The 16904-nt window shown below is 25.0% G+C and overlaps 3 protein-coding genes across 4 annotated transcripts; 2 read left to right on the plus strand and 1 right to left on the minus strand.

Moving 5' to 3' along the window:
• Positions 1 to 2392: 2392 nt before the first annotated feature.
• On the plus strand, positions 2393 to 4728 carry LOC112693725. 2 transcript variants are annotated; one of them, XM_025568912.1, is made up of 6 exons: positions 2393 to 2501; positions 2578 to 3517; positions 3582 to 3846; positions 3912 to 4182; positions 4418 to 4538; positions 4612 to 4680. In XM_025568912.1, the coding sequence occupies exons 2-6, from the start codon at positions 2612 to 2614 to the stop codon at positions 4678 to 4680; spliced, it is 1632 nt and encodes a 543-aa protein (XP_025424697.1). In that variant the 5' UTR covers positions 2393 to 2501; positions 2578 to 2611. The 2 variants fall into 2 exon arrangements, with proteins under 2 accessions (XP_025424697.1, XP_025424698.1); XM_025568913.1 differs by lacking the exon at positions 2393 to 2501 and having other exon boundaries at positions 2612 to 3517; positions 4612 to 4728.
• A 172-nt stretch (positions 4729 to 4900) lies between these two features.
• On the minus strand, positions 4901 to 7511 carry LOC112693631 (postreplication repair E3 ubiquitin-protein ligase RAD18-like). Its single transcript, XM_025568787.1, has 6 exons — positions 7404 to 7511; positions 7174 to 7340; positions 6164 to 6411; positions 5988 to 6095; positions 5525 to 5729; positions 4901 to 5464 (listed from the first exon to the last, which is right to left on the minus strand). The coding sequence occupies exons 3-6, from the start codon at positions 6404 to 6406 to the stop codon at positions 5025 to 5027; spliced, it is 996 nt and encodes a 331-aa protein (XP_025424572.1). The 5' UTR covers positions 6407 to 6411; positions 7174 to 7340; positions 7404 to 7511; the 3' UTR covers positions 4901 to 5024.
• A 1150-nt stretch (positions 7512 to 8661) lies between these two features.
• On the plus strand, positions 8662 to 16570 carry LOC112693672 (exosome RNA helicase MTR4). The gene is made up of 16 exons (XM_025568854.1): positions 8662 to 8768; positions 10236 to 10322; positions 10623 to 10874; positions 10941 to 11115; positions 11345 to 11659; positions 11729 to 11972; positions 12392 to 12523; positions 12593 to 12753; positions 12826 to 13102; positions 13822 to 13994; positions 14476 to 14778; positions 15387 to 15575; positions 15640 to 15803; positions 15867 to 16029; positions 16116 to 16278; positions 16361 to 16570. The coding sequence occupies exons 1-16, from the start codon at positions 8662 to 8664 to the stop codon at positions 16516 to 16518; spliced, it is 3063 nt and encodes a 1020-aa protein (XP_025424639.1). The 3' UTR covers positions 16519 to 16570.
• The last annotated feature ends 334 nt before the right edge of the window (positions 16571 to 16904 follow it).

The raw sequence follows: 16904 nt of genomic DNA on the forward strand, positions 1-16904 counted from the left end.
ATATAAAAAAAAAGTATAAATAATTTAATAAAAATGATGTATACTAATTGAATGCAATGAAACGACTAATTTAAATACATTTATGGAATAAATGGAATTAATTACTTACTAAAATATTTTTCAATATATAAAAGTAAATTAAGTTCTTTGACAATACTTTTAATAGATTTATTTATTTTTTAATTGGTTACTTTTTGCTAACATAATATTGCAATACTGATTACAATCAATATAATCATTATCAATACTGATATATGTGTATTACAACTCAGTTGCAGTCATACAAAAATTAAGCAAGAAAAAAAATAAAAATTATTCATATTTTTAATACTAAAATTGTTCTCTTGATCAATTTTTGCATGACAACAATAAATAACTATAATATTTAATAGAAAAAAAGTTATTGGAAGTCAATAAAATCAAAATCTTGAGACATGGTGTATATTATTTATTTTATATAAATAAAATATTCTAGTCTATAATATTTATTTTGTACATCAAAATCATTTATTCCATATTCACAAAATAATATTATAGAATATACATATATATTTATGTCTTTGTTTACAAACAATAAATAACATGATGTGACTGTTCATGCAGGTTAGATTTGGTTGACAACTACTTATAATTTGATTTAAATTTCGTATAAATAAATATCCACAACACACCAGTGACCACTTAAGTTTGTTATGTTCCTTGTCGATTTATAATTTTTGAACATATTTGGTTATTAAGTTAAAATTACAGGTGCTTTAAATAGATTTATTTTAAATAAATGAATTATAAGACTAATGTAATAATTAATTGTTTTTATAACTAATTTATTAAGACATAATATCTAAACATCCAATAACTGATTTGACTATATGTTCAAACCTAATTTTGATCTGGAAGTAAATAACTCCTAGATGATCCTTCTAGTAATGGCATTCTATTAGCATCAACATGTAATAGATATATTTTCTTCATCATCAATCATCATAATTAAGTCGTTCACAGCAATGTCATATTTCTAATTATTTCAGCAAACAGTTAATTGCAACAAAGAGGCAATTAATTGACCAACAGTTAATTAAAATGATTGTTAAAGAATATTAATCCTTTAGTATTGTTGAGGATGTTGCATTTAAAAAGTTGATAAATATGTTGAATCCTGGTTATTCACTTCCATATAGGAAAACCCTTTCAACATCATTATTGCCTGTTCTTTATAATCAAATATACAAAACAGTTCAATCAGATATAGAAGTTAATGCTTAGTATTGTGCCTTAATTATAGAGGCATAGACATCATTTAAAAATTAGAGTTATATCACAATTACTGTAAACTTCATAAATCAGAACTGTGAATTAAAATCATATCTACTTTCATGTGTGAAATTCCCAATGACACACACATGTGAAAATATTAAAGACTATCTTCAAAATATTGTAAGACAATTATATAAATAAAATTGATAGCTTTGTCAATTTTGAATTGATTTTGAAATTTGAATTTTGAATTGAATCCTTTCAACTTGCAGCCCGGAGCTATAACCCCTCCCCCCAAAAAAAAAACCTCTTACCGTTATCCAGCCCAGCTTGGCGTATTTTATGTAGCTACGGACCTTGGTTTTAAAGCATACGAAATTCAACTCGTGCAAGTATTGAAGCCCGCTGTTCTTGCGAATCATCACCATTTTAGCGTATGGGCCCTTGAAAAGTTTGAAGAAAATCTATGTTTTCAACCAAAATTTTGTTCAGCAATGAGGCCTATTTTTTGTTTAAGGCTACGTTATGTCCAAAGTCTACATGGCCAACATCTTATAACAATCTTATTGAATTGGAATTCAATATCACATACGTCTATGGTCGAAATACCTCGAAGTGTTTTTGTAAACGGGGATTTAAGAACAGATCATATTGGTGGCAGTTACGGCCAATATTTAAAAGATATTATATTTAAAAAATAAATGTAAATAATAGTTTATTTTATAATAATAAAGATAACCTAATAAAATTATCCTTTTCTCATAGTATTTAAGTAGGTATAAAAAAATTACCTGACGTACAAATTTAATAGTTATTTCAAAGTATCCCATGGGACTTGCAAATAAAATATATAAATATATATATTATATTATGAGTAATAAAGCATGCTATTTATCAAGATTTAAATTTTTCATACTTTCAAAACTTACCTTGAAATGTTATCCTACGTTCACCTCTGTTACAAATATAGATCTAGAAACAAGTTTATTCCTAAGATACATATTTGAAAATCGTTAAATATATAAGTACAAGAAGGGTAAATTATTTGGTATTCAATTCCACCAATAATAATTTGAATTCCAAACAATTGGTACTTTTTTTTATCTTATCACTCTTATATATCATATATTCTTATCACTCCGGCAGATCTTCTGGTGTGTAAAATGTCTCACCATAAATTACAATAAATCATTAAAACGATATTCAGAAGTCAGAAAAGCTTAATAAATGCCATTAACTGTTAAAATGTATTACAAAACACTAAATAGTAGATTTAATACTTTTATATTATTATTATTCCAAAATATTTTGTTTTTATTATAGGTGTTCATTTTACTCTGTAGGACAATAAATAATTATGTTTTTAAGAAAAAATCTCTGCAACATTCTCAAATCATTAAGTTTCAAGACAAGTCATAATTTTCGAACATTAAATCAAGTAAACAATCATTCAACATTTCATAAATGGACTTTAGATTACTTCAGAAATCAACCACATTACAATAAGTTTGTATTGAAACAATCTATGATTAATACTAATAATTTCGTTTACAATCATGTACAACTAAAATCAATTTCTACTGACGAATTACTTATAAGATTTTCATCCTCAAATATTAAAAGTCTTCTCTATGAAATTGATAACGAATTAGTAAGTAGAGTTCATGGTATGTCAATAAATCAAATACTGGCATTAATGGATGCCTGTTTATCTGATAAAAATTCACTGTCAAAAGATGCAAGTTCATTTAGGAAATGTTTTGAAATATTTGATGAATCGTGGTTTCGAAGACCAGATTTGACTGTTCCTCAAACTATACAGTTAATTTACTATGTTAGTATTTATAAAAATAAATCACAACGTGTTGTAGAATTAGGATTACAAAAATTATTGAATGAAATTAATTATTTAAAACAATTAACTGATGACGAACTTAGTTTCTTAGGTGTGGCAACATACAAAAGTAGTTCTAAAATTTATGACAAGATATTAAGAATATTTGCCTTTAGAATTGAAAAAAATTTAGATAATCTTATGCAAAACCCAATGCAATTGATATCTTTTATTAAACCACTAAAAAAATCCAAATATCATGATCCAATTCTGTTATCTAAATTGATCACTGCCTTTAATAATAATACAAATAATAAAGTCTTGGCTGATGTGATTAGCAGCATTCATATTCTCTCGTACTTTGCTGATGCAAATTGTAATAAAGTTGATTTTTTACAATCATTAATCGATTCTATTGGAGAAAGGATGGTAAGTTATTCCTATTTAAATAATATTATTAATTTTAATTTTATAAAACATATTTTGTTTTCAGATCAAAGATAGTTTAAAAAATTATAGATTGAAAGATATATCCAGTTATGTATTTTCTGCTAGTTACTTAGGTCTAACTCCAAAAGATCCTAATGTATGTAAAATAGTTGTTGACTTTTTAAATAAAATGTTTAATACTAAAGAAAAATGTAAAAAATATTCAAAAGTATTAATCGGCATGTGTTTATCTATGTGGATGTTGGACAGTAAACCAATTAAGTTAATGCATTTTATATTTTCTGATATGTCTACTGCAAATTTAAGAAGTAATTTATTTTTTTTAGTATATATTTTATTATATAACTAAATAAATATAATTTTTATAATACAGTGCCTAATGCTCATAAACAGGATAACAGACTTAACCTTTTATTAATATGTGCATCAATTGAACAACCAGATTTGATAACAAAATGTAAATTAGATCCAGAAAAATATTCCATGCCTCATGTTAATTCACATTTAGGCGAACGTCCATTTTTGGTAGAAGTATATGAAACCTTGAAAAAATTATCTAATAAATTGAATATTTCAGAAATTGAATATAATTTCAGTATACCTTTTTTGAAAATATTGGGTATAAAAGTTATAAAAAAAAATAGGTAATTTTTAAAATTCAATATTTATATTTTTCTAATAAATCAAATGTTTATACTTATACATTTTTTTTATTTAGGTTGATGTACAGTTATTATTTTTATACTTATCTCAATTGTACACTAATCTTATTTTTCACTTTTAACCCATTTTTTATTTTGAGATTGTTATATTATTCAAAAAAACCTACATTGAAAAATTGTTGACAATATACATTAAAAATGCATTATTTATTTTCAGTAAAATTATATATGTAGAAGTTCTTGACAATAGTACATGTCTGTATGACACAGCTATTCCTAATGGCATGATGAAATTAAAATTTCGTCTTGAATCAAAGTTGGATATCAGAGTTATTACTGTAAGAATTCTACTTTACATTTAAATAATAAGTATAATTATAAAATATATCTTTAATAAGTTATTTTGTCTAGGTAAACCATAAAGATGGATTGAATAGTGAAATGTTATTGAAAAGTCATTTGGAATCATTATTGTCTTGAAATAAAATGATTTCATTCACTTAAAACATATATTTGATACATTTTTAATGATGTTTTAGTTATTTTTAGATTTTATGAAAATTTAGACATAAGTACAACTTCATTTTGAAAAATGCAAAATTAAACTAATTTTAGTAAAGAAGATTAACTAATTATATTTAAAATAATAAAAAACAATGTAGGTATTTTAATTTTATTTAGAAAATGTAAATTGATTAAATTATGATACGCTGCATATTACAATTTTAAAATCTACTGTTACAAAAATAATTATATATAGTATATAATAGTAATGCGATGCAAACTTTTGCAATTTAGGTCCTGTAGTAATACCTAACATTATGTTATTTTAATGAAGTTGTTCGATGACATGGTGATAATATGGCTATATTTGATTGATGCCTTGTGGGTAGACCAACATTAGAACCAACATTAGTTGAAGGTACTGGTTGCAACCGATTTACACGTGAGTTTGATGCAGATGTGGAAGATGGAAGTTGAAGACGATTTTCACGAGAGCTAATTACTGTAGATGATTGAGGAAAAGGTAATAATTGAACTCTATTAGGATGGTGTGTATTTGAGCTGGCTATTGGTTGTCTTAAATTCGCTCTGGATACAGGTGTTGGTGGACAAGGCAATAAACGAACCATATTTGGATGTGTCATAGGTATGGTAGTTTCAAGTTGGCTTATATAAGTATCATTTACAATTGATTGGCTAATATTCAAATCATTAATTAGTTCATCAATTGTAAGATCAACAGTTGAACTGTTATTATTACCTGAAAATAAAACTTATTTAAAGATACATAAATATAATATAAAATATGTGTAATTTATACATTTTCGTGAATTCTGTATTGATTCTCGCCGTTCTTTAAAAAATCCACCAATCAACTGACATAAATTTGTAATAAAATTGTCAACTGCTATAGAAGTAGAAGTGTATTGAATTGAAGCACGACAAACAGGACATGCTTTATTAATATTCAGCCATTTCTTAATGCACGTTTCACAAAATGTATGATTGCAGTTTACAGTAGTCGCCTAAAATAATTTGAATGTATCAATAAAATCACTTTTATAAATTTTTTTTAGAATATTTATTATGTTATTAAATTAGTTAATAACTATTACTGTTAAATAATTTCAAAATAGTATAAATATTTTGATATGAAATAAAAAAATAATATACCCCTGAGATATTCTATGGACCATTTTTTTTTTTTTAATTAGCGAAATAATACAAACTATACTTAAACCAACTTAAATTATTTTATATAAAGAAGTAAAAAACAATATTACTCTAAATAGCCATTCGTTACATATTGGACATTGAAGATCACTATTCACTATCTTGATGACATCATTTTTTGGTAATAATTCTTGGCTTTCATTTTGTTTTGGAGTAGGCTAAAAAATAAAATATAACTTTGATGATACAATAGATTTTATCATTAAATTATTAGTTTTATTCATACTTCATTTTGTATAAGGATGTTATTTTCATTAGTTAATGAATTAGGATTATATTGTGTAAGTAATGAGAGAAATTTAGTGAAACTCTCCACTAAATTTGTTAATTGTTCATTATCAATACTGTTAAACACAGAAAGTAGTGTTTGACGTCCATTAGCTATCAAATCAGCACACCAAATAAAATTTGAATTTTCATATTCTTCAAGTTTATTTAAAAAATTTGAAAATATTATTTGTTTTGACATACTTCCTAAAAATATAAAAGTTGTAAATATTTTTACTATTCAAAAAGTTTAATTATTTTAATTTTAAAATATAAACTAAATATGTACCAAATAATTAATTTACTTGAATTATTATGCGGCATATAGTTGTATTTAATGTCTTATGATTTTAGATAAAAATTGCTTACCTAAATTTTTACCTAACATTCAATTCAAACTGTGAAAATAATAGTTTTATTAAATTATAAAACATTAAAAATAACTTCTAAGTACTGAATATTTCAATAAGCAAAAGTTGATAATGATGGTATTGTACTAGAAATTTAAATACATCAAAGTTTGAGAGATAAAATATTTTAGTAAACATATCACTCACCTTTTTAAATAAGTATTATATAAAACTGATGTAAATACATCAGTTACAATATAAATATCAAAATTAAGAGGTTTCATTATTTGTATAATAGAATAACCAAAGGTATATATTTATTGAATTTAGTCATTACAAAAAATGGATGATATATTTATTGATTAAAAATACTAATTTTTAATTCTCATTAACATTAAATAGTTCATCAATAGTTGCATTTACTATAGAGTAATTTATTTCTTACATAAAACCCATATTTTATTTTGTTAGTTTTCCCCTTCTATATTTTAAGTTAATTCAATTATATATCATATATAATTTCAATTTGACTAAACAATTAAAAATAATTAAATTCAAATAGTTATATTTTGAACTTGTACCTATATCTAATTATATTTAATAAATTATTATTACTTACTACCAGGGTTTAGGTTATTATCTCGGGGCGCAAATTAAACGGTAATATAATTCAAATGATATCATTAAATCAATAGAGACCGACAAAGTAATAATATTTGTTCGGTAGAATCACCACATAAGCACTGTGAACAGTATGTCAATGTCATAAGATGTAAGTTTCAGTAACTGAAATGCGCAAGATAATATTAGGCCGTGAAAAGTTAACAGAAGGGAACAAAATGAGTTTACTCATGGAACAGTTGAAATGGATTTGATCTATTAATCTTTTGCTCGCAGACGCCAAATCGTAACAACATGAATGACTACTAGGTACCACGCGAACCTAGGTTTGGACATCGGAAATATATAACTTTCAAATAAAACAATCAAATTTGTAACGATCTCCTATAATCAGATACTGCTTGACCAATGGGGAGTGCGATTTTTTTTTATCACAGTCTATGGGAGGATCTGAAAAATGGTTGTACATGGTACAGAACATAGAAATCCCAGTATGCCGAATTACCGACATATGATACCCAACGCCAAAAACAGATATGTGGGCGTGGCTTAAACTATAATATATTGCTCGTAACAAACCGTTTGATTTACTAAAATTGTTTTGAAGGAATTACGCTAATATCACTGTTTTTTTTTTTTTAGCTCGAACACTTAAGTATTGACTATTGAATCAAATACCTTGTAAGGATTCGTCGTGTGACATCGCATAACGTAATTACTCTTAAATCGAACAAAAAAATACAACGATAGAAAACGATTAAAAAATAAACTTGACACAAGGAAAAGAAACCACTAGTGTCTCATATGTGTTAATATAGACGATGTATGATTTATTGCTTTATACAATTAATTCGGCTTTTTAACTCTTAGTTTTTTCATATGATGCGAATTTTGAGTTCTTGATATCGATTAGTAAACGGTTTTTTATATTATTTGTCATTAAAAATCAAATTTTATTATATAGAATGCTAATGAATTCTAATGTCTTAGAAGACATTATGTTCTGAAATCGTGCCGATACAGAGTTGAAACAATATTAAATATTTTAACTAATCAATAGATACATATATTTTTAAAATAAATTGGAGCAGTGAAGATACAGCTATATCTAGCTATTTTGAAGTAATTAGATCGTCACTCTTTGTGTATGACCACAAATTATAAAATTTGGTATTAAATTAGGTATTTTCATATAATAAATGGAATAAAAGTATAGTCGGTATAAAATTCTGTGTCCATGTATTGTGTACAGCGAATGGGAGTAATACAATTATTACGTTATCAATTAATGTAAATATCATAACCTAAAAAAATAACAAATTTTAAATTTGTTTGATTTGAAGTTAAATGTATAATGTAAGTTATTATTTATTTTAAATTTTGCGCTCAATTTGTCTGCTCAACAAACATTAAATATTCTGTTTATTCTTATTTTGTGATATAAATTAACAATTTTTACTTATTTCCAAAACCTGAGTATCAAATCATGGATGATTTTGGTGACGATTTATTTGATGAATTTGAAAAACCATCTGCCAGTTCTTTTTCTGTCGGAGAGCAAAATTCTAATGATCAACAGAATGCTAAAGAAAAGTATGAGTAACCAAACGATTTTAATATTTTTTATTTTATTTAAAGTTATCTATTATTTTTAGATTATAAAATTAGTTCCTATTTAACCAATAGTTTTGAAAAGCTCTTTATTTGTTATTCGTTGTAAAAGTTGAATTATATTTTACAACCTTTATCATTTATTCACATATTTTATTAGTTTGTTTTCAACGTTGATGATTAAAGAACAAATTCTCTTGAAATTGCAATTTTTTTTTGTATTTATAGTCTTATAAAAATAATTAATAAATCCTTGTCGAGTAAAATAAAATAATTTTACTTAAGCTTTATTTTATTCAAAATAATCTTGCATTAAAATATATCATGAATTATTTTATTTTTGAAAAAATATTTTCAATTTAATATTAAACTAATTTTACGTATTATTTATATTATATGGCATAAATTTATAATGCTTAGATTTATACTTCGGTATTTATTTATGTTTTATACTTATAACTAAGTATAAATTATTATAGTTAAAAAGTGTTTACCAATTTACTATCAATTCATGTATAATTAATTTTAAATTGACTAATTATGTATATTTATATATGTACAATTCAATACTTATTTGATTTATATCTTTCGTACTGATGAGACTACATATACACTGTTATACACATATATACTATAACTTGAGTTTTCTTTGTTTAGTACAGTGGTGGCCAAACTACGGCCCGCGGGCCAACTCCGGCCCGCCATCATTTAATATCTGGCCCACGAAAGTCTTCTATATTACAGCACTTATTTGTATAACTGTAATATTTTGCATTTACGTAAAAAAAAATTTAGAATGCATTTTTTTATGGCCCGTGATAAAAAAAAGTTGTTTTTTATGGCCCGCAATAAAAAAAAAGTTGTTTTTTATGGCCCGAGGAAAAAAAAGTTTGGCCACCACTGGTTTAGTAGGTACTTCAAATTGATTCATCTTGAATATGTAGTATAGTAATTAAAACTACATCTAAATAATAAAGGTGGGCTGATTCTAGAACCGATACTTGGTATTGGCCGATATTGGTAGTATCGGAAATATCGGTATTGTTTTATTTTCAAAACCAATATTTGAACCGATACTGCAAAAACTATTTGTGATTATAATATCGAGTATTGGTTTTATCGGTTTGTGGTATCGGATTAATTTTAGTATCGGTTCATGGTTTTACCAAAAAATTTGAAATTTTTATGTAATATATTAAAAATCAACTTAGTTTTTACTTGTGATTATAACATCTGATATCGGTTTTATATTGGTTGTATTTATCGGTATATCGGGTATCGGTGAAAGGTGGTATCGGCCCATCCCTACTAAATAATATATCATAAGATTTCAATTTGAAATAATATCTTTTTAAACTGCTGAATTTTATTTTATTAATAAACTAGGGCTGATATTAATTTATTATTATTATTGAAAGTTTTATTAATTTATATATTTTTAATTTTCAGTCCCATAAAAAGAACATTAGAATTATCTGATGATGAAGATGATAGTCTAAAAAAATCAAAAAATTTTGATGAACTGCCTACATTGGAGTAAGTTTAAATTAAATATGTTAAGTATAGTTTACAACAGTGGTCAGCAACCTTTTTGAATCCTTGGGCCACATTCACAAATTGAAAAGGATTCACGGGCCAGACAATACACAAAATTGATATGATATTCAATGACATATTCTAGTTTTGGAATTTAATGTAGGTCATATAAAAGAGACGTGTGGGCCGGATACGGCCCGCGTGCCGCCGGTTGCCGATCACTGGTTTTCAATACTGATATTTATATTTGAGAAAATATGGTTTGATACATATATATATATATGAATTTATTTGTTTTAGTATTGAAGTATCAGCTCCTAGAATAAAAATTTTTGCCGTTGAATCACTTGATGGTGAATCATGTACACATGAAATTGCATTGCCTTCAAATTTTGATTATATACCATTAAATCGTGAAAATAATAAAAAACCGGCAAAAGTGTATGAGTTTGAATTAGATCCTTTTCAAAAAGAAGCTATTGTTTGTATTGAAAATAATCAATCTGTTCTCGTATCAGCTCATACATCAGCTGGTAAAACAGTTGTAGCTGAGTAAGCTCCTGCTTATTTTTTATTGAAATATGTAATTTCTGAATTACTTTATATTTTTAATTATAGATATAGTATAGCATTGTCTTTAAGAGAATCCAAACGTGTGATTTATACTACACCTATTAAAGCATTAAGTAATCAAAAATATCGGGAATTTCATGAAGAATTTGGTGATGTTGGTCTTATAACTGGAGATGTTACTATTAATCCATCAGCAAGTTGTCTTATTATGACAACCGAAGTAAATATATTTAATCAAATTTACTGAAGTTTATTTCTGTGGGAAATTTTTGTTCAGTTATAATTTATATAACTATATATATATGTTCTTTTAATTACAAAAACTGATTTACAATATATAATAATTTAAGGCAATATATATATATATAACATTTTATTTTTTTTATTATTCATAACAAAGAATTTGTATAAGAATAGTTTGTCTAAAATTGCATTTCCTTTAAAACTAGATTCTTCGTTCTATGTTGTATCGTGGTTCAGAGGTGTTGAAAGAAGTAGGATGGGTGATATTTGATGAAATTCATTACATGCGTGACAAAGAACGTGGTTATGTTTGGGAAGAAACTTTGATTTTATTACCAGATAATGTACGATTGGTATTTTTGTCTGCTACTATACCGAATGCTAGACAATTTGCTGAATGGGTAGCTCATTTGCATAGTCAACCATGTCACGTTGTATATACAGAATATAGGCCAACACCATTACAACATTACCTATATCCTGCTGGTGGTGATGGCTTACATCTTATTGTTGATGAAAATGTGAGAAGTTTGATGATATAAATTATTGCAAGTTAAACTCATATTTTATAATTATTTTAATTGCTCTAGAACAAATTTCGAGAAGAAAACTTTGCAGCAGCTATGAATGTTTTATCTGCGGTTACTCAACCAACTAAACATTATGGACAGCCTAGTAGACCTACAGCTAACAATCCAGATAATGAATCACATTGCTTCAAATTGGTGAAAATGATTATGGAAAGAAATTTTGCACCAGTAATTGTATTTTCATTTAGTAAAAAAGATTGTGAAAACTATGCTATGCAAATGTCAAAATTAGATTTTACTTCAGGTAAATATGTTTTATCTTATATATATATATATAAATATTTTATTGTCTCAAATTTATGATGTTAAGAGGACGTGATACTGGTACATATTTATCTGTATGCATTTGTTAAATGAAAAATATAGTAAAATTATAATGTGCAAAATCAAAATTGTGATACATATTTTAATTTATAATAGATAATTAAATTTAAAGAAAAGAATGTTTCCAAGATTATAATTTTTCTTGTATTGGTTTTATTTCCCCTGTTTTTTTTATTTTTTTATATAATTTACACCACATATCTATCTGAAACAGTTTTAATTGTCTCTTGTTAAATGTATGAGGTACCATAAAGCATTCTTGTGCTCTCTTTTAGGAATAAATGTGAAGAAGTTAGTGAATGTGAAAATATTATATATAATATATATGGTCTATTATAGATGTTGAAAAAGGGTTGATTGATAAATTATTTGAAAATGCTACTAAAGTATTGACAGAGGAAGATCGTAAGTTACCAGCAGTAATAAATATTATACCTTTAATACGTCGAGGCATTGGTATTCATCATGGAGGTAAATAATATTATTAATGTTGACAGTTAATTATTACTAAAAACTAATATCATATTACATTAATTTTAGGTCTTTTACCAATTTTAAAAGAAACAATTGAAATTTTATTCGGTGAAGGTTTGTTAAAAGTTCTTTATGCTACTGAAACATTTGCTATGGGCTTAAATATGCCTGCAAGAACAGTTTTGTTTACTGCCTGTCGAAAATTTGATGGTAAAGAAAGACGATTTGTGAGTATTTTGTGAGAATTTATTAATCAACTGTTTTAATTTAAATCTCAACTAGTTACATTTTAATGGTAGATAACATCAGGAGAGTATATTCAAATGTCTGGCCGAGCTGGTAGACGAGGATTAGATGAAAAAGGTATTGTTATGTTGATAATCGATGAAAAAGTTAGTCCTGATACTGTCAGGAATATTATACAAGGAAAACCGGATTCACTTAATTCAGCTTTTCATTTGACATATAACATGGTTTTAAATTTAATGCGCGTTGAAGAAATTGATCCAGAATATATGTTAGAAAGAAGTTTTTTCCAATTTCAAAATCAAGCAGCTATACCAGAAATAGTAGAAAGTAAGCAATTAATAACATTATATTATAAATTCATTAGTAAATAGATAAGTATAATTACATTCTAAATGAACCAAAAGTATATTAGTTTTATTATAATGTTATTTTATTCCTTTAATCAAAATTTCGAATTATAATTTTTTTTTTTTAATTAATCTGTACAAACAAGTTTTGATTAATTATAAATATATAACTTACTTTTTATTCATTTTTTTATGTTTATAATTGAATACACATGGTATTTTAAAAATATCACTTTTCTAATTCCTTGGAAATTCTAGTTGTTATCCATAGTTTAATGAAAAAATTTAAAAAAAAATCCTTGGTACTTATTTAAATTAAATGCAGTATAACTTCTAAATAGTGTATTTTTACTAGACCATCAAAATTTTCAACTATTGAGAGGTTATAGGTAATAGGTCAGCTATTGAGAAAAATTTACAAAAAATTAAAGCTTTATGGTTAGCCTTCCATATTATTCTAAGATTGTTAACAATAATGTTCTTAACACACCAGGGTTTTAGTGTTTTTCCAATCACCAAAGGTGTTGCAAAATTACCTTCCATATTAACATACAACACAACTGTAATTTGTTCTTTACTTATTTTTTTGCTGCTGCAATTCTCGTAAAAAAAATATACAAGTGCTAATAGTCCTTAAGCCTAGACATGACTAATGCATGTTTACTTTGAAGTAGTATATAACCTATTCTTATTTTTCAGAGGTGAAAGAATTATCAACTGAAAAAAACAAAATAATAATTGAAAATGAATTTGATGTCAGATCATATTTTCTAATCCGTCAACAGTTAGAAGACTTAGCAAAGCAATATCATTCTTTTATAGTAAATCCTAAAAATTTAGTACCTTTTTGTAATCCTGGAAGACTGGTTAAGGTCAGTTAATAAATAATAATATTTAGTACTTATAATTATTATGTATTTATTTAAATTGTATACTAAATTACAATTGTAATTTTTTCTAATATACATATTTAAGTTTAAATAAAATTATTGGAAGGGAACTTACTATATACAATTAATTATTATTTACTTTAAAATTAATTATTTTAGACTTCATTATTAATTACTTAATATTTAATGCTGTTTTCAAATGTAGTTTCTGTATTTCTAACTAACTAAATAAACAATAACAAATTTTTCAGAAACTCGAAGATTTTAATTTATATTATATTAAAATAAAAACTAATAATAATTATTACAATTTATTTTACTTTTGTCAAAGTAGTTATTTTGTTATTTTTATTAATTTTATTTTATGATTAATAATGTATAATTTAATTTAATTATATTTTTTATATTTAATTTATTATTATGTATATTTTGATTTAACTTTATTAATTTATTATTTTATTAGATTAAGAAAAATGATGTGGATTTTGGTTGGGGTGTTATTGTGAATTTTAAGTCTATAATGAAGAGTAAACACGAAGGTGGTGGTGTTGGAGAAGCAATATTGAATGTATTATTAAATTTAGAAAAGTCTGTTGAAAATACAGATGAAGAGCCAACACCTTGTCCTCCTGGAAAATTGGGAGAGCCAGAAATTATTAATGTCAAACATAATATGGTTGAAGATTTAAGTTCACTACGATTAAACAAAATGCCAAATAATTTAAAATCTCGAGATTCTAGAATATTATTATATAATAATGTAAAAGTAAGTCTTTAAAATATTGAATATAATAACTGTTTTCAAGTTTCCTTAAATATGTGATAATATTTGGATATTAAAAAAAAAAAAAAAAATTAATTTAAAAAAATTTATGCATTACTACTCAACTATCATTAATTTAGTTTTTTTTTTTTATATGCCAATACATAATATTATTTATTACATATGCCATATGCTATACAAAAAAAAAAAAAAAAATTAAAATTACAACAGTTATTACCAAGTATACAAAATTACAACATAACACTAAATAGCTACTACAGTATAATGTTAAATTACAACTTATATTTTAAATGAAATATCAATTTGTATCAAAATAAAGATGAGACATTCATTGAAATAAAATATTTGATAGTGACATGAAATATGTAATCATTTTTTAAGCTTTATTATGGCCAAAATTATATTTATTATTGTTAAATATAGTCCTAAAATTTAAAAAAAAAAAAGTTAGATATATTTGTAGTGTACTGCTTTAGGTTTTTTTAAAAAATGTATTAAAGGGATTCTACACCAATGTAGGGGATAGGATTGTTATTTAATTGTGAAATCAATAAAAGCCTAATTCATATAAATATATTAAACTTTTTTAGGAAGTTTTACAAAGATGCTCCACAGATATTCCATTATTAGATCCAGTTAATGATATGCATATAAAAGATCCAGATTTTGAAAAAGTAACAGAACAAATTGAAAAATTTGAAAGCAGATTATTTGCTCATCCATTACATGAAAAAGATGATATTGATGATCTATATGCCCAATATTTAGAGAAAGACAAAGTATAATATTTACTATCATAAATTTTTTAAAAAAATTATTTCATATGATACATGTTTGTACTAGGTAGATCAAGAGCTTTTAAAATTTAAAAATGAATTAAAAAAAGCAAAATCACTTATGCAAATGGATGATCTGAAGTGTCGTAAACGCATACTTAGACGAATGGGTTATTGTACTGCTGGAGAAGTTATAGAAACTAAAGGACGAATTGCATGCGAACTAAGCAGGTAATATTTATAATAATAATAATAAATTTCAAGTTTTTAATAATATTATTTGTATTTTATTAGTGCTGATGAATTATTGATGACTGAATTAATGTTTAATGGAGTATTTAATGACTTATCAGTTCCCCAGACAGTGGCATTGCTCAGTTGTTTTGTGTGTGATGAAAAAAGTAATGAAATGCCAGCCAAAACAGCGGAATTAGCCGGACCTTTAAGAAAAATGCAGGTAAATTATTATTTTATTAATACTGTATGACCTTTTTTTCATGAAAAAATGTATTAGTAATTATAACTTATTTTTATTTTTTGAAGGAACTTGCCAGAAAAATAGCTAAAGTTTGTAAAGACGCTAAATTAGATATTGACGAAGATGCCTATGTTGAAGGTTTTAAACCATTTTTAATGGACGTTTGTTATGAGTGGTGTCGAGGTGCCACATTTTATCAAATATGTCAAATGACCGATATATTTGAAGGTGAATATTGTTGTTATATTAATTTTGTGAATAATTAATTATTTTGTTGAATAACATTTTTAATAATCTTGGTATTTTTCAGGAAGTATTATTAGAGCAATGAGACGTTTAGAAGAAATATTAAGACAATTGATTCAAGCATCAAAGAGTATTGGTAATACTGATCTCGAAAATAAATTTAGTGAATCAGTTAAAATGGTTAAAAGAGATATTGTATTTGCAGCCAGTCTTTATTTATAATATTTTATTTTACAAATCTCAAATCAAACTTATATTTTATTTTTTAACTTTTATTTATAGTTCTGATATAAACATTAAATTGCCTTTGTTTTTTTCATTGAAATTCTAAATTTGATTATCCTATTTTCCTTTTTGAAAAATTCATGATTTTTGTAAAAATATATTACATTTGAAAACTTAAAGCTACATGTTTTCAACTAGTTATTTATATTATAGTATTAAATGTATGGATCTAAAAGATGTAAAGTAATTTTATTAAAATTTATTTCATAAATCTCAGATTGCTGTAATAATGTAAAAATGATTTTATAAGGAACATTACAATATGCTGTATATAGATAGATATATAAGTTCAATGTTTTATTCATCATGATTTTTGGTTCATG

This window comes from Sipha flava, unplaced genomic scaffold (genome assembly GCF_003268045.1).
Source record: "Sipha flava isolate LNK unplaced genomic scaffold, YSA_version1 89_pilon_pilon, whole genome shotgun sequence".
NCBI classification, from domain to species: domain Eukaryota; kingdom Metazoa; phylum Arthropoda; class Insecta; order Hemiptera; family Aphididae; genus Sipha; species Sipha flava.